The 23,545-nt window shown below is 41.8% G+C and overlaps 1 protein-coding gene across 1 annotated transcript in view; it reads left to right on the forward strand.

Moving 5' to 3' along the window:
• Positions 1 to 23,545, forward strand: part of DNAH14 (dynein axonemal heavy chain 14) — a 333,925-nt gene that overhangs the window by 210,183 nt on the left and 100,197 nt on the right. Inside the window, exons 44-54 of the mRNA XM_045069521.1 lie at positions 3,592 to 3,708; positions 5,891 to 6,049; positions 7,288 to 7,420; positions 8,733 to 8,794; positions 9,717 to 9,901; positions 11,074 to 11,202; positions 12,304 to 12,441; positions 13,557 to 13,724; positions 14,851 to 15,021; positions 17,560 to 17,727; positions 18,425 to 18,517. Of these exons, the coding sequence (XP_044925456.1) occupies positions 3,592 to 3,708; positions 5,891 to 6,049; positions 7,288 to 7,420; positions 8,733 to 8,794; positions 9,717 to 9,901; positions 11,074 to 11,202; positions 12,304 to 12,441; positions 13,557 to 13,724; positions 14,851 to 15,021; positions 17,560 to 17,727; positions 18,425 to 18,517 (1,523 nt within the window). The remainder of the gene's footprint in view (positions 1 to 3,591; positions 3,709 to 5,890; positions 6,050 to 7,287; positions 7,421 to 8,732; positions 8,795 to 9,716; positions 9,902 to 11,073; positions 11,203 to 12,303; positions 12,442 to 13,556; positions 13,725 to 14,850; positions 15,022 to 17,559; positions 17,728 to 18,424; positions 18,518 to 23,545) is intronic.

A 23,545-nucleotide genomic window follows, 5' to 3' on the forward strand; every position in this document is an offset into this window, starting at 1 on the left:
GCAGAAGATATGAACAGACACTTCTCCAATGAAGACATACAAATGGCTATCAGACACATGAAAAAATGTTCATCATCACTAGCCCTCAGGGAGATTCAAATTTAAAGCACATTGAGATACCACCTTACACCAGTTAGAATGGCCAAAATTAGCAAGACAGGAAACAACGTGTGTTGGAGAGGATGTGGAGAAAGGGGAACCCTCTTCCACTGTTGGTGGGAATGCAAGTTGGTGCAGCCACTTTGGAGAACAGTGTGGAGATTCCTCAAGAAATTAAAAATAGAGCTTGCCTATGACCCTGCAATTGCACTACTGGGTATTTGCCCCAAAGATACAGATGTAGTGAAAAGAAGGGCCATCTGAACCCCAATGTTTATAGCAGCAATGGCCACAGTCGCCAAACTGTGGAAAGAACCAAGATGCCCTTCAAAGGACGAATGGATAAGGAAGATGTGGTTCATATACACTATGGAGTATTATGCCTCCATCAGAAAGGATGAATACCCAACTTTTGTAGCAACATGGATGGGACTGGAAGAGATTATGCTGAGTGAAATAAGTCAAGCAGAGAGAGTCAAGTATCATATGGTTTCACTTATTTGTGGAACATAACAAATAACATGGAGGACATGGGGAGTTAGAGAGGAGAAGGGAGTTGGGGGAAATTGGAAGGGGAGGTGAGCCATGAGAGACTATGGACTCTGAAAAACAATCTGAGGGTTTTGAAGGGGTAGGGGGTGGCAGGTTGGGGGAGCCAAGTGGTGGGTATTAAGGAGGGCATGTATTGCATGGAGCACTGGGTGTAGTGCAAAAACAATGAATTCTGTTATGCTGAAAAGAAAAAAAAAAGATCGTAACAGACTACTATGCACAATTATATACCAACAAATCAGATAGCCTGAAATAAGTGGGGACATTTCTAGAAGCATACAACCTGCTTCTATTTAAAGAAGAAATAGAAAATCTGAAGACCAAAACAAGTAATGAGATTGAATGAGTAAAACTTCCCATCAAACAAAAGTCACCTTCACTGGTGAATTCTCTCAAACACTGAAGTCCTTCTTAAACTCTTCCAAGAAAAAAAAAAAAAAACCTGAATATAAAGGAAAACTTCCGAAGTCATTTTACAAGGCAGCATTTCCCTAATACCAAAACCAGATAAGGACACCACAAAACAACAACAAAAACAAAAACAAGAACCCTACAAGCCCAATGAATTCAGATACAAAAATCTTCCTCCCAAATGAGCAAACTAAACAACACATTAAAAGAATTACAAACTATGATCATGCAGGATTTGGGTTGCAAAGATGGTTCAATTTATGCAAACCAATAAATATGATGCATCACGTTAACATATACAAGTGCCTCAAGAAGTAAAATACCTAGGAATAAATTAACCAAGGAGGTGAAAGATCAGTACACTGAAAATTACAAGACATTAATGAATCAAAGAAGACACAAATAAATATAGTCTGTGCTTATGAGTTGAAAGAGTTAAAGTTGTTAAAATGTCCATACTCCAAAGACATCTATAAATTCAGTGCGATCCCTATCAAAACTTCAGTGGCTTTTTTCACAGAAATAGATAAAACAACCCTCAAATTCATCTGGAACCAGAAAAGACTGAAGAGCCAAAACCATCCTGTGGAAGAAGAACAAAGCTGGAGGCCACACACTTTATCTCAAACTGTATTCTATAGCAATAAAAATCAAAACAGTATGGCACTGGCATTGAAAACTGACACAGAAACCAATAGAACAGAACAGAATCTAGAAGTAAATCCAAGCCCATGTACCCAACCAATTTTCTTTTTTTTTTTTTTAATATTTTACTTATTTATTTATTTGACAGACAGAGATCACAAGTAGGCAGAGAGGCAGGCAGAGAGAGGAAGGAAAGCAGGTTCCCTGCTGAGCAAAGAGCCCAATGCGAGGCTCGATCCCAGGACTCTGGGATCATGACCTGAGCCGAAGGCAGAGGCTTAACCCACTGAGCCACCCAGGCACCCCCAACCAATTTTATTAACAAGATTTTATTCACTTCAGAGAGCACACGTGCCAGTAGGGAGGGGCTGGGGGGAGACGGAGGAAGAAGCTGAAGCAGGCTCCTTACTGAGCACAGAGCCCAGTGTGGGGCTCGATCTCACAACCGTGAGATCACGACCTGAGCCAAAACCAGGAGGCGGACTCCCAACCAACTGAGCCAACGAGGCACCCCTAGCCAACCAATATTTGGCAGAGACACCAGGAAGATGGGTCTCTTCAATAAAAAGAACTGGGAAAACTGCATATTCTCATGCAAACGGAATAATGAAGTTGGGACCCCATCTCATACCATGGACAAAATGAACTCAGGATGGATTAAAGGTATAAACATAAGACCTGAAACTATAAAATTCCTAGAAGAAAGCATAGGGAGAAAGTTCCTTGGCCTTGGTCTCAGCAATGATATTTTTGGAATTGACACCAAAAGTAAAGGCAATACAAGCAAAAATAAGCAAGTGGGACTGCACGAAGTTGAAAAGCTTCTGCACAGCCAAGGAAACCATCAACCAAATGAAAAGGCAGCCTATGGAGCAGGAGAAACATTTGCAAACCATATATGTGATAAGGGGTTATTTTCCAAAATATTAAGTAATAATACTACAACTCAGTAGCAAAACAAAACAAAAAAACCAGATTGGTGATTACCAGGGGTTAGAACAGAAGACAAAAGGGGTAGCACTAAGGAGTTTTTTAAGGGTTTTAGGATTGTTTTATTATCTCATCCATTATAGTGATTACAAAATACGTTCAGGTAGGAAAAACAAAAACAAAAACAAAAAAACTCCTAGAACTGTATACTCCCCAAAAATGAATTTTCTGGTATAAAAAAATTTTACAAATAATTCAAGGAACTGTATCAAATATTCACATTATTATCTTCATATGGTGAAAGCATGACTAAATTCTTTTGCTTTTATCCTGTATCTTCTGGAATCTATTAAGAAAATGTATTGCTTTTTTTTTTTAAGATTTTTATTTATTTATTTGACAGAGAGGGAGAGGGAGGCGGGGGAGGGTGGGTGAGGGGAAGCAGGCTCCCTACTGAGCAGGGAGCCCCAATGCGGGGCTCGATCCCAGGACCCTGAGATCATGACCTGAGCCGAAGGCAGAGGTTTTAACCCACTGAGCCACCCAGGTGCCCCCCAAATTTATTACTTTTATAATGGAAAAACAAATGTGCTTTGCAAATAAGTAGCAAAGTTACCTAATACAGTGGTTTGACTAAAACCAGTATAACACTTAACACTTTCATTTAATAATATCCAACACATAGTAATAAACAGAACTGGCTAAGATTTCAAAGGATATCAGATTATGATTCACCTTATTTTCTGGATATAAAAAGACATTTTCATTTAATTAAAGATCAGCAGGAAAAATAAAGATAGCTCTGTTTTATAAATTTGGATATACCCTTGGTGAATAGTTATTATTTCTGATTCAACAATCAGATTTTTCACATAGAGGTCATGTCATTAATGAAACATTCCGTAAATGAACCTTTCTTACTTGGACTTATTTTTGTGTCATTTTCAAATGTAGGCGTAAACCTACCATCTGGTAAATGTTCTATCTTTGGCTATTTTGTGGATTTGCAGCAGTGCGAATTCATACCGTGGTCAGAATTACTTCCTACTGTTCAGACACTAATTCAAAAAGGTAAGGAGAATTACTAGAATCATACTCTGACTTCCCTAAAATGTTGGGACTGCTTTATATATAAAAGTAGTTATATGAGCAACTTTGAGGACTGACCTGTTCCAAGTTAGTGCAGAACCACTCTAGATCTGTGTTTCCAAAACATGCCTTTAAGAAAATAACCACTGAGTATTGTTTTCTGAGAAATCGAAATGTATTTGATTGAGTCAGTTGTGCATTGTAAAACTATAGCTCACTGGAAGTCTTACTAGTGGAAAGATTTGGTATTTTAATTAGCTGTGGTTACTGAAAGCAGAAGCGGGGGAGGACCAGGACCTCTTTTAAAATAGGGAAAGCATATATGTAAGAACTACACTTGATTATAAAAGAAAGAGCTAATCAGAAAAGAGGAATCATAGCTTCACAAATATCCAGATATGCTTCATTGTTCTTATTCTCAATCTTCTGCAGACTTACAGAAAACAAAGATGTGTAAAGTTGTTGTACCATGAGAGCTTGGTTGAAGTTTGAGGCTTTAGAGTTCTTGCAAATACAAGAAATTCAATAAATGCAAATTGAGTTGAATTTCTCTGAAGTCAATTTTCTCCCATCAATGAATTGTTTTGTTATAAGACTTTCTGAAAGAAAAAAACCAGAGGTATCATAATTATGAAGCATCCAGAAAGTTCGGATTTTAAATTGATTTATACCAGCATTCTGTTCTATGATATTTGAGGCAGTAAGGATTAGTGGGTGATTATATTTATTTAAAACCTCTGAGTTGTGTATCATGTTAATGCTATATTGGTTATTCTAATCCTGAGCTTTACTACTACGTACAAAAACACAACTGAGTATCAATGCACATAACTCAATATCTTAATTTACCATTTCTATGGGAAACCAGAGGTATTTCCTCCAAATCTGAGATACAACTTCCTCTGGTCCCAATTTATCCTAATTGTAGGCCACGAGCTTAAAAGATACTAAAACCCTCCTGAGTTTTCAAAGCCAAACCATAACAGGAATCGAAACATCAGAACATCACAACATCACCTTCAACTGAGCCTATGCCAAGTAAATCAGAGGACCTGGTACCAGACCAGTCTCTGGCACCAGAAACAAAAACATAACAAACCCCCACATTTTTTTTTCATGACAATCGAGGAAGATTCTCAGAAATACCATTAGTGATGCACAGGGCTTTGGAATGAAAACACGGGAAGCCAACTTGTCAGTATACATCAGAATTCTACACCGTACTCCAGTTTATACCGACCCAGCAACTGTGCATGTGAGAGGCTGTGTGCAGAATGACATGGGGATATTCTCTAAACTCAGCTAAGGCCTAGAAAGAACATAAATATCCATTGCTGGGGCACTGGCAAGAAGTCCCTGATACCTTCAAATACTCAGTTTTTAAAAGTTGCTGACCGGCATACACGGTATGGGAACTCGTTCCTAGGATACGGGAATAGGAAGGAGACTGTCGACCGCATGCCTTTATGGCCTTCAGAATTGTGCCCCACGCAAGTGTGTCAGCCAGTCGGTTGCTAGCATTAGAAAAGCGACCTCAAGATGAGCAAGTGAGATCTCTGTCATGTGAAGCCCTTCTGAGAAGTTTAGCTGCATAATAGTGGAAAGAATGAGGGTGGAATTTGTAGGAAGCTGTGGGTTCAAGAGAGATTTGGTTTAGTTTTGGGGGGGTGTGAGTGTGTGTTACATTTCATATGAAATTGCCCATATTCAACTGAATTTTACTAAATAGATATGTTTCCCCTGGTTCAACCAATAAAAAGATGGGGGATACTAGGACATAAATATTTGTACATCAGAAAGTTTCGACAGCAACGAGACAGATGAGGGGAGGAGAAGGCTTGCCCAGGAAGGGAAGTTCTTCTGAAGGACTGCGGCAGGCTGGGCAGGAGAGCTGCTTTCTTCCTTTCACTGGAGGGAAGCGGGAGGAGAAGGGGCCTTGGGCGGTGGGAGTGTGGGTGGAGTGGGGGCTGGCACCAGCTGAGTGCCAGTGGAAGGAACAGCTGCTGAGATCAGCAGAGATGACAGGGGGACTGATGGTCCGTTCTGGCTTCTCTGCAGCTGCTGACATGGTTTTACAATGTCCAGACTTTTCCAGAAAGTATCCAGTACCCAAAAGATTAATGTTTATCTATAGGTCATTTGACACTTTTTAACTTTACCTTAGGAACATCCATGCTAGTGGACCCTGAAGGATCGAGTGAAAACCTGTTGAAGATCACAGAATACGGAGAGAACATCACTTATATCGCCACCAGAGACACAGTGTCCCTCTCTTTCCTCATAAGCTTTCTCTTAAAGAATTTCTGCCCCGTACTTCTCACAGGTATTAGGAAGATTTAAAGAAGGAGAATTTATAGAGTTAGGAACAGGCTTAGTAATTACATAGTCTAAACATTTTACTTTATAACTGGGGGGGGGGATATGCTCTGAGAGGCTCTAGACACTATGTCAACATGTATTCCTACCAACAGTGTATGAATGCCCATTTGCTCACATTTGCCAGGTGAGGACGTTATAAATCTTCATTCTTTGGTTCCTTCCAAGACAAATTCCAGAAGTAGAACTACAGGATCAGTGCACACATGGCCCCCACAGCCTTGGGCTGACAGCCTTCGAGTGTCCCTGACAGAAGGAGCAAAGATTGGTCTGATTAAATGTAATTACATACAAGGAAAAAATTAAAAGAACCTGCCTGATTTAAAAAAAAAAAAAAATTCACAATTTCTCAACCTGATGTTTAAATGTTTCCATCTTTTAAGGTTACCAAGTGACTAATGCATACAGCCCCACGTCTCCCATAACATTTATTTGACCCCTTCCTTACCTTTTGTTGCCCATCACCAGGGCCCTAGTATTGCTCCCAGAGTTTCACACGGAAAATAATGAGGCTGGAACTCTCACATAATCTATACGTTGCCTCCAGTTTGGCCTAAGAAGATTCTTATTCTCGGGGCGCCTGGGTGGCTCAGTGGGTTAAGCCTCTGCCTTTGGCTCAGGTCATGATCTCAGAGTCCTAGAATCGAGCCCCACATCGGGCTCTCTGCCCGGCAGGGAGCCTGTCTCCCGCCCACCCCCCCCCTCACCTGCCTCTCTGCCTACTTGTGATCTCTGTCAAATAAATAAATAAAATCTTTTGAGAAAACATTCTTACTCTTAATATCGGGTGGACTATGCAGTCCTGACCGTGTTCTGCTGGAGTTTGTCATCACGTCTCTCCCCAGATTGTGTCAGCAGAAACGTTCAGGGAAATGAATTGCATGCAGCAGCTCCTCTGTGCTGTGAGCTGGAATATTTGCCAGAGCCGTAAATGAGCCTTCGATTAAACACAATGGGTAACTTTGACTGTGTCCTTTTATCAGAGCTGTAAGTAATTTGAGAGGATTTCGTATCTACGTCCTGGTTTACCCAGGCTTAACCATGGTTTTTTTAAAAAAAAAACAAAAGGGAGAAAAGAATCTTTTTCATGCAGTTTTCAAATAAAATGTTACTGGTTCATCTTAATATGTTAGCATCTATTCATTTCCTTCCACCTAAAAAAAAAGTCTTTTTTCCCCCCCTTAGGAGACCCTGCTGTTGGGAAAACCAGTGCCATTAATGAAATGCTTGAGAGGCTGGAGGGTCCTGGAGCACTGGATGTGAAATACAGTTCCATCTTAGGAGAAGTCCTACTGTACAGTGAAATTAAAAAATCAAGGTTGTATGTTGAAACACCAAATTTGATTTGTCTGGTAAAAAAAATTTTGCTTTAACATATAAATGTGCCTTGTTTTAAAAAGCAAACCTGCTATGTAGAAATGCAGAACTCTTCCAAAGAGAAGCGAAGAAGAAAATCTGTACTTTTCCAAAGTATTAACACCTAGATTAATTCCTTTAAATGAGAGATTTTACCTTTATTTTAAATATAACTAAAATTAAAATCTCCTTTTTCTTACATAACAAAGTACAGCTATGAACTATTTATTTTCCTTCCTGGAAAAATACACCTAAAACTTGCCAAAAATTGTTGCATATCATTGGTTTTCTTGACTAGAATCTTCATCTTATCAAATATGAAATATTCTTTAAACATGGGACTCTTGATCTCAGCTCAGGTCTGATCTCAGAGTCATGGGTTCCTGTCCCATTGGGCTCCACCCACACAATATAGCGCCTACTTGAGGAAAAAAAAAGTTCTTTACAAAGAACTTTGTCTTTCTCCATGTCTCTTCCTGAAGGGAGGGATGAAAAAGAGTTGTAAATTGTGCAAATAAAAATTACAAATTTTTAAAGTTAATTCTCATTAAAATGTGAGAGAAGCACACTGTTGTTTGAACAGAATGACACGGTTGGATTCCTCCCACGCTGCACCAGGCCATCTCCCACCTGCACTCGTCAAGGCTGTCCTGTCTTCCCAAGACATCTTGAACTTCCACACATGTCTTTCCAACGGCACTTGGTAGCCAGAGCCCCACCACCTGCATGTTGCATGAATGATTTTGGAACTACGCTTAAATAAGGCTGTAAACATTTAATGTCATTGGAGTCATTCCTTATCTGAATTATTATAATCATTAGTAACAGACACTAAAAAAAGAACTCTTACTATAAGATCACTGTTTAAACTGAACAGGATTTTAATAACAAAATCACAATACAGAGCAACATCTGAAGGCAAGACCAAAGTAAAAGTGAAAGGCGTTTCTGTTGAGCCGTGCACAAGGAAAAGTGCCGTTTACAAAGGGACTAGTGAGTAAATGGCTTACTACCCATCGGGCATACGAGTAGCCTGGCACCCTAGGAATTTGTCCAGTTTGTGTTTAGAGTAAGCCTATGTTGTTGAACTTAACGGTGATGGCAGCAGCACAGTCTTCTCTGTAAAAGTGTAAATGGGAAAGAGGAGTATTTGTTTCCTTGTAGGAGAACGAGGTAAAACCCAAGACACACCGGTACTTTGATTATATTTTGTTTGCATGGCTACTGTGGGAAGCGAGCTAATCTTGAATCTCGAAAACCTTGTATTCCAATAGCCTGAAGCAGAATATCAGCCTCTTTCTCTCTGAAACTCCCAAGGCAGGAGCTGAAGGTCAAGGTGCGTATTATGTCATGTGACTCTCCTTCCTCTCGCAGCCATGTGCAGGTCACCACGTGACCAGAATCTCAGAATGAACAGATTTCCACTGCCTGTTTATAATCGAGAGTCCTAAAATATCCCCACTCACCCTCAGACTGCCCTGCTGAACCCAGCAGTGGGGGTGGTGATGGCAGAGCTTCCCAGCAAGTGGGGACTCCGGCTTCTTGGGGGAACAGTGGACTCAGTCTGGAAGTCCCTGGAGGCAGGGTCGGCCTCTCCTGTTCCTTCACCCTTGTCCGAGTAACTCAGTGGTGAAGTTACTATATGCATTCTCAGGTCCTCCTGGAGAACTCGGGCCGGGGCTCTGGGAGTAGCCACCCCATTTCTGCAGAGGAAAAGCAGGAACAGACCCCAGACAGCTGCACATCGGGAAGGAAGCCTGGCCCCAGGGTTCTTGCCAGAGGAGTTTTTGGTTCTGGGTCTACTTTTGGGTTTGCTGTCGCACCATCCACAGTGGCCCTCGTGGAGGGTGCTCTCAGGGAATGTGTCCCGAGTGGACACCGGTGCCTGCTGCCTTCAGACCTCTGTGTGAACTTTCAGTACATACACACCACCTTGCACATCCGGACACTAGGAAGTCCTAAAAGCATACTTGTGTCAGTTGTGCATAAACCACGGAGCATTCCCCCAGCTTCCCTGCTGTTGTATTTGGCTGTGTGGTTGTAGAGTCCCTGCAGACCACACCAAAGGAAGGAAGTCCTGGGAAACATTCCCCAGTTGGTATTCCTTTGCTCACTGAATTGTCCTCAGTGATTTCCTGAAAATGACAACGCTGGAGTAAAATTATATGATGTTCACATTTCCTAACACCATAAAATAAATCACACATATGCTTTAAGTTCTCTAAATCTGTGTTTCTTTTCCATATTTGGCATAACAGATAAGCATATTAAAAAGCCAGCAGTCAAAACTGATGAAAGTTCCTTGAAAAATGATAAGAAGGGAATTGTAGTATCAACGATAAATTTTAGCATCGGTATCACAGCTGCCAAAGCCAAGGAGATGATCCTGAAGAAATTAGTCAGAAGAACCAAAGACACTCTTGGAGCGCCAAAGAACAGCAGGGTAAAAACACCTCCCGTCCCGCAGGCCAATCTGCAAGTGCTGCTGAAGCCGCGTGTGACTTGCTTTCGTTAATTAACCGTAAACAGAGAAAGCAAAGCGTCACATACACTCCTGCCCATGCCAGAAAATGCACTTAATAAACGAAGGCTCCGGTTTTCAGATAGGCATAATATTGATCAATTTTACTGATTCAGAATTACAAAAGCCAAAAGAAGTGCCTGGAGTCTAAATTAAACATGACCACATAAGACAGAAAACGTGTTAGAGGCCTGTGGGTTTGTAACGGTGTATTTGACCACGTTTTTCTCCTGTGAGCATGACTTGAGACTGTTAAAAACCAAAATGCAGCTGAGTTAACTGTAAGGATCTATTGGCTTTGCTCACTTATTCATGAATCTTCAAGGCATTCGCCTCACAAAAAGAAGGGCGTTCCAGGAGCTGTACAAAATGACAGATCAACAGGCAGAGGGGTGGGCAACAGGGTGGGGTTTATACTGGCAAAAAGCGTGTTGGTTGTGGTGATGTCACTTTCCCTAAGTGGGTGGCAGGGGTCTGTCGGGCCAACGACCTGCCTAATGCTGAGTCACCGGCTTAGGATTCCATGAGCCGAAACTGTCATTAAGTCTGTGTTGGGTGCCATGGGGCTTACCATGAGGGACTCCATTTTGGGCCTATTGTCTTATTTTCTTTGTTTGTTTTAATGGTTTTTTTTTTTTTTTAGGATTGTATTTATTTATTTGACAGAGATCATAAGTAGGCAGAGAGGCAGGCAGAGAGAGAGGGGGAAGCAGGCTCCCTGCTGAGCAGAGAGCCCAATGCTGGACTTGATCCCAGGATCAAAGGCAGAGGCTTTAACCTACCGGGCCACCCAGGTGCCCCTATTGTCTTGTTTTTAACATGACCAAAAGAGGAAGAGAAGCAGATCTGCAGCCCCAGGGAAAGGTACCAAGAGAAGAGCCTTGTTGAGTGCTGTCTGCTATTTTGAAAACTTACCATTTTCTAAACTCCTCTCTTCAAAATGGAATTTGGTCTTTTGCTTTTTAACAGAAAAATAGACATGTCATTTCATATAACTTTGTTTTTACACCATAGTGTAATTAATATTCCTAAGTTGTAATAGAAGATAAGGCAATACTAAGTGATATGTTTTAAAATCTTTTGTCTTGCTCCAGATTGTACTGTTCATTGATGATCTAAACATGCCAGAATCAGACACATACGGAGCTCAGCCACCCCTGGAATTAATCCGGCAGTTACTAGATATGGGAGGCCTGTACGACACAAAGAAGAACACTTGGAAGGTACAGCATATACAAAGATTGTGTCCCCATTAACAATGAATTAAATATTCAGAACAGTGTTGAGTGAATTGAGAAGTTTAGGAACTCTAGTCAGATGAACACACAGAACACACCGGAAACCCTGCTTGAACCATGCCGGTGGCGTCTTTTGTCATTCTGCTCGGCTCCGTAGGATTTGCTGTTAGTGGAAATTATGAGTATGGCCCTATAGGTTTAATTTCTGAGTCAAATAAATGCTCACTATTAATCACATCAATAGTTCATCAGATTTTTCAGGGCAACAGCTGTGAATATAGATGAGAAAAGCTAGCGAAAATGTTTCCCAGCACATCCTTACTGTCCGGGTAGGACTGCTCTGCGTCTTTATTTGCGAGATCCCAGATCAGGGATGTTCAGTACCATTGCAAAGTCCAGCAGATTCCCAGGGCAGGATTCCTGTGTCTTTGTTTTCCTTACATTGAACCGAATCAGAATGGCTGCAGTTTTTGAAAAAGCAAATGCACTCGTCTCCTCACCCGGTTCCTTCCCTGGACATCACGAGCCCTGCACTCCAGAACAGACTTTGTATAAATGGTTGCATTACAAACAGGTTCACGACTCAGACAGACCTGGGCCAGCGATCCTGAACAGCACCCTGGCTGGTGCGGGGTGTCAGCTGGGACACCCGAGGGTCGGAACCACTGTTGGCACGCAGCCAGGAGAAGAATCCACATGCAGCCTGGGCAGGAAGGTCCCCGGGAGGTGACCTGCACAACCTTGGCTTCCCTGGAGACTCACTCCATGCTCCCGAGCCCTCCCTCAGCACCAGAGTCCTCTCTGCCTGCCTCAACCATGTTGCTCAGGGTCCAGTAATTGCTTCTTCAAAGACAAGCTATGACTTGATGACATTTAGAAAGCCTTCTGGAAGGAACAGCCCTCAAAATTGCTTTCGAGGATTTCAGTTACTTCCAAGAAGATTCTATTACTGTCAGAGTTTTTGTTTTTGCAGCAAATCGTCTTTTTGTCTAAACATTGAAATCTTCTGTTCACTGGGGGCTGGGAAGTGGGTGATAATTCACTTTCTACGGATGCATGTACCTGTCCTTTCCATACTTCCCTCAGAACATTCAAGATCTTTCTCTGGTGGCAGCCTGTGCCCCTGCAGCGGTCAGGAGGCATGCCAGCCCACGTCTGCTCAAGCACTTTTCCATCCTGGTGCTGCCTCACCCTCCACAGCACGCCTTGCGGGCTATTTTCCAGGTAATGCATCCATCTCATTTTCTGCCGAACAGAATTTTATTTTCATGGTATACGAGAAGAAATTAAAGCCATTGATACTGAAAGACAATTCCTTAAGGTGATGGGTTTTGTTCCCCCCTTCCCTTTCTGGCCTGTGGTTGTAACCTGTCTCAAAGTAACCAAAACATCAGTCAGTGTGCATTAGAAATACATGCGGCACACGTGTAATGCACATGTAACGTGGATCCTGCGACTTCATTCTTGAAGGCCCTGAGCCAGCATATCTTGGGCAGGGGGAGGCGCTCAGGAGCCTATATTATTAGCAAGCTCTCCTGGAGTTTTCTGTCTCGGTTTGTTCTCTTCATTTCTTTATAGAACACAAAATAAGAAAATCTGAAATATCTTATTAGAAAAACAGCTCAACTTGAAATCTGGTTTGATTAGAAAAACAAATTTGAGGGGCACCTGGGTGGCTCAGTCAGTTAAGTGTCTGATTCTGGAGCTCAGCTCAGGTGTTGATCTCAGTGCTGTGGGTTCAAGCCCCGTGCTGGGGCTTACTTTTAAAAAAGGAAAGAAAAAAAAATGTTATGCAAGATTACTGATTTTTTTCAAAACTCATCATGTGTTTTTCTTCTTTATAATATAAAATTTAAAGATTAATGTTTAAATCTGTTTTTCAAAGAGCCCTTGGTAATTCTGCACATGATCAACAACAACCACCACTTAAAAAATCCTAACGTAGAAGAATATATATATATATACATGCACCAACCCAAAATGAGAAAATAGTTCTAGCACTTAGTAGTCCATCTAGTAGCCTCTACAGGGGAGCAAGGGGGTGGGAGAATTGTCAACACCTATGGCATACACTCACATGGGGCATAAATTGTCCCCAGAGAGCCACAATACATGCCTCTAGATCATTCACCAAACTCAGACGAAGTGGGATTTTCCCCCGGTTTGTGACACTTGCAGTGTCTTTGTATTAGTCTGTTTGGTTTAAAGTAGATTCTGGTTACTAACATTTTAAATGTCATTCATCCTCCATGATAGTAACATCTCCTTTTCAGTGGGGGATTAATTAGGAAGAAAGTATGCTTAAACTTTCGAGCTGACTATAAGATTTCTTTTTAAAGGCTCATTTGGGAATGTATTTCTCCATCAATAACTTCACATCCAACGTTCAGAAATGTAAGGATCAGATAATATCATGTTCTCTCGCCGTCTACTCTCAAGTATGTCAGAATATGCTGCCAACCCCAGCGAAATGTCACTACCTGTTTAATCTTCGAGATGTGTTTAAGGTGTGTTTTAAAATTCATTCCTTAGCTTAACTTTAATTTGTAAGTTAAGGAAATGTAATTTTACTGAATTGATCCTCTCTCTCTCTCTCTCCCCCCATTTCTCCACTGTAAACATTCAATTGTTCAAGAAGGGGGGAAAAGGAATTCAAGTTGATTAGTTTTGCTGTTCATTAGCAGTTTACCCTGTGAGCCCTTTAGAAAGAATCATTAAAACAATTCCTTGTGGAGAACTCAGTGATGAAGCCACTCAGACTGTTAGAATATTGGCTGAGATTCTCAGTGGCAAGGGTATTACGTGGCTTTCAGTTTTGCTTTATTTCTGAGATATTATTTCTGCTCTCTGAAAATGAAAGCCTATATGCATTTTGTAAATATGCTTGCAATTCCTATGAGCCTTGTTTTTTCCAACAGGAAATGTTGCCAACCATGCCGCCTTAGTCATTAGCCTTGATCAAATAATTTTCAGAATTAAAACATTAAGAAAAGCAATTGGGGGGGGGGTTTCAAAGACTTTATTTGTCAGAGAGAGGGCACAAGCAGGGGGCACAAGCACAGCAGAGGCAGAGGGATAAGCAGGCTCCCCACTGAGCAGGGAGCCCAATGTGGGACTGGAGCCCAATGTGGGACTCGATCCCAAGACCCTGGGATCATGACCTGAGCCACGCAGGCATCCCAAGAAAAACAATTTTGGAATTCAGTTTTTCTCTCCTTACCATGGACCTGTGGTCCAAAATGGTGTATATCATGTTTGAAATGCGTTATAAGTTCTTTTCATCCACATTCAGAATCTTAGAACATCAGCATGAAGAAGCTCGCCCCCAGCCCTACCTGCAGCCCACCTCAGCACTGTAGTCAGGACCCGTGGCCTCCCAGGCCAGCGAGACCTCAAGAGGCCAGGCCCAGCGGTCCTCATCCCCTCTCCCTCCATGGGGGGTGCTGTGTCCGTTTTCCCTGAGTATTAACCTGCCCATCTCATCAAAAATCTAGTTTATCACTTGGAGAAATGGACAATTTGGACCTAGATAATTGCTTCTAATTTTATGGAATCATAAACCTGCAAAAATTGAGCCTCTATTTCACATACTACCTGCTAATGTTAAAAATCTAACATTTCAATCCCTCACAGCTTCTCCTGGGGTTGCTGCAAGCTGAGAGGGTTGTCATCAACTCCAGAGAGATGGCCGCTCTGTTCTTTGTTCACGAAGCCACCCGAGTGTTTCACGATCGCCTGATTGAATACACTGAAAAACGGCTTTTCTATCAACTTCTCTCAAAGGAAATTGAGAATTATTTTCAGGTAAGCCTCTATTTTAAAAATTATTTTAAGTGGTTATCTTGGGAAAAGATAACCTGAAAGCCTATAACATTAGTAACAACATCATTAACAATCCCATTTTCTACTTGATAATTAATATCTAAATGAGCATAGATTTGACAAGATGTAAATGACAAGGTCTTGATGTCTTTGGCCTTTACCAGCCCTGACCCCGCTTATGTTTCTCTGAGCAGGTGTGGGGCTGTGGCAGGGGATCCCCGTGTCTCCACACCCTTGTATCTGAAGTTGGGGTAGCAGCTGTACCCACCTGGGAGGCTGTGTTGAGAATCAGCAGTGTTCATTTGAGGTTAGAGCAGTTACTGATATACAGTAAGTGCCTAATAAATGTAAGCTGTGGGAAAGAACTGGACCTCTGTCTACAATTCAGATACAGACAGGTGGATTGGCAGAAAGAAACTGAACTCTAGAGTCAGACCTGGGTTTGTCTTCGAAGTCCAGCTCATGGTGCTAGGGCTGCTTCAGGTTCAACACATAAAACCACTTGCAAAACCGTTTCCCGGGGGGGCGCCTGGGTGCTCAGTGGGTTAAAGCCTCTACCTTGGCTCGGGTCATGATCCCAGGGTTCTGGGATCAAGCCCTGCATTTGGCTCTCTGGTTGGCGGGAAGCCTGCTTACTCCTCTCTCTCTTCCTGCCTGCCTTTCTGCCTACTTGTGATCTCTGTCTGTCAAATAAATAAATAAGTAAATCTTTTTTTAAAAATAAAAAATAAAAAAATAAAAAACGTTTCCAGGCTTTGCCCACTGCACTCCTAGCTCCTCCTGGTGCCCGGGCCTGATGTTGCCCACCTTAGCAACCGGGGGTACTCTCCCAGCCTTCACCACGCCAGAAAGGGCAGCACCTCAGCCCCATGTCCTAGCCGGAGTGCGGGGCATCTCCCCCACCTCTGCTCCACACCTCTGGGAGCCCTGTGGCCGTCCTTCCAGATTCAGCTTGTCTTTCCTCCTTCAGTGGGTGTTGCTGGCCGACACCACACACTTTCCTTTGTGCTCTCCCTGCCCGCAGAGATGACGCAACTCACACACAGGTCGATGCACAAGCTCTTATTTATTCCCTGGTCCATCTTTCTCCTCCCCTTGCGGGGACGTTCCCTTGCCTTATATAGAGCCTAACAGCCAATCACAGGGGTGTTCACATGAACAGGGAGCATACAGCCAATCAGAGAGGTGTTCACGTGAACAGGAGGTATCTGGGGCTCGTAGGCAGTGGTGGCATACGGTGCTCATGTGACGAGCACGAGGTCACGTGTGGCCAGGGCGGATATTTTTTAGGCTGTCCGAACTGCTCCGGCGCCATCTTAGGGGCGTGACCCCGACAGCTTTCCAGCTGGAGGGTCCCTTCTTTGTGTTCTCGCAGGACTGTGGATTTTCCTGTCCTAGAACTCATGATAATGTAGTTACTTCTCTCTCTCTAACCTTATGGATTCTGTGAGAACAAACTCACTGATCCCTGTCTCTTCCTAAATTGCCAGAATCCAGCATCCTTCCTTCCTCTCCATTGGTGCTCGATAAGGATAACTAGGAGGAAGGAAGAATGGAGGGAGGAGGAACGGATAAACTTTGCTAAAATAATGAAAGAGAGCGCATTCCTGCCCGGGTGAAGTTCACGAAATTCCTCCTGTAAATAGCCCCTATAGTCCAGGTTTCAGGCTTTGCCAGACCAACCAAGCAACAGAGGTAGAGGTAGCTGGTCAGGGACACGTGGCTTACCCTTATAGCAGGAATAGCTACAAGACCCAAAGACATACTGACCCAATCTTCCTTAAAGATAGAAAGATATAAATTGGTGCTCTGAGAATTTGGGTTTATATAGTATCATTTAATCAGTTGGTTGGCTGGCTTATTTTCATTAAAAAAAAATACAAATGTGATAATGTTAACAGTCTTTGCACTTGCAATGTGGCAGACACTGTTCCCAGAGCTTTCTATATCATTACTCATTTCAATATATATAATGCCTCTGTGATGGAGGTCCTCTTGCTATTCTCACTTAACAGATGAAGAAACTGAGGCAGAGTAGGGTGAAGAACTTGCCCCAGGTTACATAGCTAGTTAAGTGGTAGAGTCCAGCCAACCCAGGACAGCGGACTCCAGATACCCTTTTACCCATCATTTTGTCCTGCCACCCAGCTGTGTCTCCTGGGTGCCTGCTAGGAATTTCCAGCGCTAGACACAGGCTGGGGGAGCAGGGGGTTGCTGAGACCCACGTGGAAGACCCATGTGGGTGCAGTGCTGGTGCAGCACATTTCTGATAGAACACCATTTGATCTCCTTTGCAACTCTTGTGTTGTACTGTATGTACTTCAAAACACCATTGTGAGAAAGGGTCCATTGGTTTCACTGCCAACACCGGTCCACAGCACACAAAAGGCGAAGAGCTCCGGAGGCCTACCTTGATCTGCTGTGCCAAGAGCTTCTCTGATGCAGATCTGTTACATTAGTTTTGATAACGAGAAGAATTTGGCTATTAACCCGTACTCCTAAATGATCATCTTACAATAGGTTCAGTGGACAAAAGAGAAACTGATGAACGACTCAACTGTATTTGTGGATTTCTTGGATATAAACAAGGCCCATAGGAAAAAGATCTACCGGAACACCAATGACTACCATAAACTCGCCAATGTACTGAATGAATTCCAAATGAAGTTGAGCTCCGCATCTTTGGAGGTACAGCAGACATGCTCAGTGTAGACTCTGAGGAGTACGTGTGTGTGTGTGTGTGTGTGTGTGTGTGTGTGTACACAGGTCATTTACATACACGCACACAGATGGCTATATTTATTTCACAGCAGATATTTCCAAGGCATCTGTGTGCGTATGAGAGAAAGGGGGCACCTGGGTGGCTCAGTCGGTTAAGCATCCAACTCTTGATTTGGGCTCAGGCCGTGGTTTCAGGGTCCTGGGATCGACCCCTCACATTGGGCTCCGTGCTCAGCTGGGTGTCTACTTGGGATTCTCTCTCCCTCTGTGCATGTGCAAAGGAGCAGCAGGGAGCAGCACCTCTGGCACTACTGCCTGGGGCAGACAGGTGTCAGACGAGAGGCCCCGACGAAACTGTAGACGCCAGAGTCCCATCTCCTGGGGCTCTTCCCTCAGCACGAGGCCCCCCCAAAACAGAGCCGCAGCACCAATGCTGTTGTTCTCATCCTTCTCTTCCCTCGATACTGTGACTCCTGTGGTCCTGCTCCCGGCAACACTGGCATAGGGACAGTCCTCGTGACGCACCTTGATTTCTCACGGAGTCTAGGTTGCTGGATTACCAAAATCATCTCTCTCACTCCCGGATCCTTGTACCTAAAACTGCAGTGAACCTTCGCTATTTCTGTGCCTGTCAGCAATTGATCTGTCCCATTTCCTCCGCTAGATTTTTCATTCCATGGTGTTCTTCAAGGAGGCCATAGAGCATATCGCCAGAGCCGCGAGGGTCCTTCGGCAGCCAGGGAGTCACATGCTACTGGTAGGTGTTTAAATTATTCCATAGTTTCAAAATAAGTTTCAAAATAACAACTGAGGGAATCTGATAAAATCTATCTTGCTTACAGAAGTTTTATTTATGCAGACTTTCTCTTTGTGAAAGCTTGCACCCCCTGAGTCCCACACAGGGTGACCTTCCTCTGTGGAGTTTACGTAAGAAATATTTCAGCACATAAAAATGCTTGTTTTGGGAAATCATTTGATGTGAACAGAAGTAATTAGCAGGCAGCATCTCTAGTGTATCCTCAAACCAATGTAGTCTCTGTGCAGGCAAATCTTGACTTTGAAGATGGTACATTTCCTGGAATATTGATTTAGAAACTTGAGTCTTTGCACAAAGTTCTACTGCTCATGAAAACAAGTAGGCGTTAAATTTTTGGAAGATCCCCAAATAACTTGAACAGAGAAAAGCTTTCAGAAGGCTAAATAAAATCCAACACATGCAGCCAATTATAGGAATCACAGTATTTATGAACATTGAAGCTGTTGCTTATGCCTATTATTTATGTATTTTATAACTCTGTTATTTATAACTAGTTATTTAATCCTCATCATTTTTTCCCAAAATGACTTGTCTTGCATTCAGAACTACTAGAACTTTATTTAAACAGACATGTATTAAGACTGATTAAAGGGAATTAAAAACTAAAAATAGAACTAAGGCAAAAATACAAAAGCAAATATTTCCTCCACCGAAACTATTTCTTTACTAACCTTGCCCACCTCACAGATGCCACCAACATAGATCTACCGCTCTAGCTGGAAACCCAGGAACCCCGTGTTCTGGATGCTTTTCGGTCATGCCCCACACTACGTCCCGCAATACAGCTTCCAAAATATAGTCTGCGCTCGTGTGCATCTCAATTGCCACCACCCAGCCCAAACCACTGCCACCACCCCCAGGACTCCTGCTTCCCCTGTGTAAAATATACCTTCTACCCTCCCCTCAGTCCCTGTCACTCTGTCCCTGTTTTCTGCGTTTTCTCCCTAGATCTTAGCATTATCTGATCTTATGTATTTAACTTTTCATTTATTTATTATCTGTCTCCACATTTAGAACACAAGCTCCATAAGATCTATGGTTTTCTCTATTTCAGTTAATAATGGATTATTTTTAACTCCCAAATGGCACATACTCTCAGTTTGCTTATTTTACCACAAAGTGACTCTTTTCTAATAACAAGTGAGTTTACAAAGAGTTCTCAATTCTGAAATCCTGAGAATGCATTCAGAATAATTTCAAAAATCTAATGCTCAATTAGATATTTACCTCTTTAACAGTGATTTCTCATGACCCTTTCATCCTGTCAGAGACCCTGTTAAAAACACAAGGTAAAGTATGGCAAGTCCCTGTTTCCTCCATGATCCTGGCACTATTTTGCCCAATTAAACATCATCAGCAGATCAACAGATCTTTGCCCTGGGATTCACTTGTGTAACATGGTAAGATAACCGGAAGCTGACCTAGCCTGCAAGGCTTCAGCAGGGATTAGCATCTAGAGGGAACATAATGACTTGATGAAGAACGTTTAAAACACATTTTAAAAAACAATCATCATCTAGATTGGTCAATTCAAATGAGATTAGTTGAATAGATAAAGAAGTAAAAAGCAAATCATACATGACTTGTTAAAAGTAATACTTAGTTCAGCTGGATTGTATAACTGAACTTCCAGAACAAGAAAACAAGCTTCTAGAGGCTGCCCTCCTGCCTTGACTCATGCATGACCTGCCTTTTCCATTTCCAAAGCCGGCAACGTGCCATATTTCTAACCCTTCATCAGCTGTCACACATCTCCCTTTGTCTCTCTGACCACAGCCAGGAAAGATTCCCTACTGTTTAGGACTCGTGTGTTTTTTGGTTTTGGGGTTTTTTTAAATTTTATTTATTTTTTTTAAAGATTTTATTTATTTATTTGATAGAGAATGAGAGAGAGAATGACAGGGGAGAAGGTTAGAGGGAGAAGCAGACTCCTCATGGAGTTGGGAGCCTGATGCGGGACTCAATCCCAGGATTCCAGGATCATGACCTGAGCCAAAGGCAGTTGCTTAACCAACTGAGCCACCCAGGCGCCCCTAATTTTATTTATTTATTTGATAGACAGAGATCACAAGTAGACAGAGAGGCAGGCAGAGAGAGAGGGGGAAGCAGGCTCTTTGCTGAGCAGAGAACCCAATGCGGGACTTGATCCCAGAACCCCAGGATCATGATCTGAGCCGAAGGCAGAGGTTTTAACCCATTGAGCCACCCAGGCACCCAGGACTCGTGTGTTTAGACTGAGCTCCGCCAGGTTATCCAAAATTGTCTCCCCATTTCAAGGTCCTTAATGTCATCACATTGAAAAAGTCTCTTTTGCCATATAAGAGCACAGGCTCTAGGGATCATGAGGTGACACATTTGGGGGTGAATGTGGCAAAGATATTATAGAACCTACCGCAGATAATATAAATATATTTTTCTTTTAACTACTTTCCAAGATAGGTGCATAGAACACTAATTACAAAACTATTTTGAGGCTAATAACATAAAGATTTAGTATATATAATAATAACACAAAAGAGGAAGGAGCAAATGCTGGAGCAGACTTTCTCTATTTTACCAGAATTAAGTTAATATTAATCTGGAGTAGATAAAAAAATTAAAATATACAGTGTAATTCCTAGAGAAACCATCAAAAAAAACCCTAAAAATATATATATAACACAAAATAACAAAAGAGTTAAAATAGAACTCTAGAAAAAATACTGAGTTAACACCATGAGAAAGAGGAGAAACAAAAGGGTGAAAGACACAAGACATTAAAAAACAGCAATATGGTAGATGTACATCAAATCATAGCATTCATAACAGTAAATATATATGTACTAAAGGTTGCAATAAAAAAGCAGAGATTAGGGGCGCCTGGGTGGCTTAGTGGGTTAACCTCTCCCTTTGGCTCAGGTCATGATCCCAGGGTCCTGGGATCAAGCCCCACATCAGGCTCTCTGCTCAGCAGGGAGCCTGCTTCCTCCTCTCTCTCTGCCTGCCTCTCTGCCTAGTGATCTCTGTCTGTCAAATAAATAAATAAAATCTTAAAAAAAAAAAAAAAGCAGAGATTGTAGGACAGGATTTTTTAAAAAATCTAATCATATGCTGTCAACAGGAATTGTATTTTAGATTCAAAAACACAAAGTAGTTGAAAATGGAAAGATGGTTGGGGTGCCTGGGTGGCTCAGTCTGTTAAGCATCTGCCTTCAGCTCAGGTCATGGTCCCAGGGTTCTAGGATGGAGTCCTGCACCAGGTCCTCTACTCAGTGGGGAGTCTCTTGCTCCCTCTCCCTCTGCTGCTCCCCCTGCTTTTGCTCTCTCTTTCTCTCTCTGACAAATAAATAAATAAAATCTTTAAAAAAGAAAAAAAAATGGAGAAAGATAATTCATGCCAATAAACCCCATAGGAGAGTTGGAGTGGTTATACTAATAGCAAGCAAAATAAACTTTTCAGGGGAAAAAATAAGTGTTGGAGAAAAAAGAAAGATGTTCTAATGATAAAAGCATTCAGAAAGATATAACAATAATAAACACGCACACCTAACAGCTAAGCCCCATAATATGTGAAGCCAAACAGACAGAATTGAAGAGAAAAAAATAAGCAGTTCACCAGTAATGACTGGAATCTTCACTATCCCCACTCTCAACCTTTGCTAGAGCAACTAGACAAAAAACCAACAGGGATATAAATAAGTAACAATACTGTAAAACAATTTGACCTCATTGACATAGATACCAGACTCCTTCCCTCCAACTGCAAAATACACATTCTTCTCAAGCACACATGGAACATTCTTCAGCCTAGACCACGTGCTGGGCTGTAGAACAAAACTGAGCACATTAGAAGGATTGAAGTCATTCAGAGTACATCCTCAGAACACAACAGAATTAAAGTAGAAATCAATAACAGAAAGCAATTTGAAATATTCCCCAAAATGTGTAATTTTTACGATATACTGATAAATAACCAGTGAATGAAAGAAGAAATCTCAAAACCTATTGGGAAATATTTTGAGATAAATTAAAACACAGCATACACAAAGCAGTACTTAGAGGGAAATGTGTATAAGATATAAAGGCCTAAATTTTAAAAAAGGAAAACCTCATATAACCTAACTTCCCATATTAGGAAACTAAAGAAGGAAAGAAAACTAACCCCCAAATCAAGCAAAAAGAAGGAACTGATAAAGATGAGAGAAGTAGAGAACAGAAAAAGAATAGAGAATATCAATGAAACCAAAGGTTTGTTCTCTGAAAAGATGAACAAAATCGACAAGCCAAGAGAAAAAGAGGGAAAAGAGTCCATTATTAAAATTATTAAAACCAGGAATTAAAAAGAAGTCGTAACTACCAACATTACAGAAACAAAGGATTATAAGAGAAGAGTATGAACAACTGTGTGCTGGCACATTGGATAGCCTCGATGAAATGGACACTTGCTTGGAAGACACAGTTGACTGAGCCAAAGAAAGAGGAAATCTGAAAGGACCTAAACAAGGAGGTTGAATTGGGAATTTGAAAACTTCCCATGAAGAAAAGCCCAGGGCTGAACGCTTCCCTGGAGAATTCTACCAAACATTTAGGCAGAATGAAATCAATTCTTTACAGACTTTTCCAGAAAATAGAGGAGGGAACAGTTCCCAACTCACCCATAAGGACAGTATCGCCTGATACCAAAACCAGATAAGACACATCTTGGCAAGGGAAAACTACAGACCAATATCTCTTATGGATATAGTTGTAAAATTCCTGCACAAAATATTAACAAACTGAATGCAATAACATATAAGCATCAGGTGCCATGACCAAGTGAGATTTATCTTGGGAATGATGTTTGACTAAACATCCAAAACACAGCAATATAAGGCACCGTATTAATAGAATACAAGGCAAAACCACATGATCATTTGTGCAGAAAATGTGTTTGATAAAATCTAATACCATTAATAATTTTTTTAAAAAACTCTTTAGCAAAAACGAATA

Source organism: Mustela putorius, unplaced genomic scaffold, assembly GCF_011764305.1.
Source record: "Mustela putorius furo isolate JIRA1106 unplaced genomic scaffold, ASM1176430v1.1 tig00003942_pilon_pilon_pilon, whole genome shotgun sequence".
Classification (NCBI taxonomy): Eukaryota; Metazoa; Chordata; class Mammalia; order Carnivora; family Mustelidae; genus Mustela; species Mustela putorius.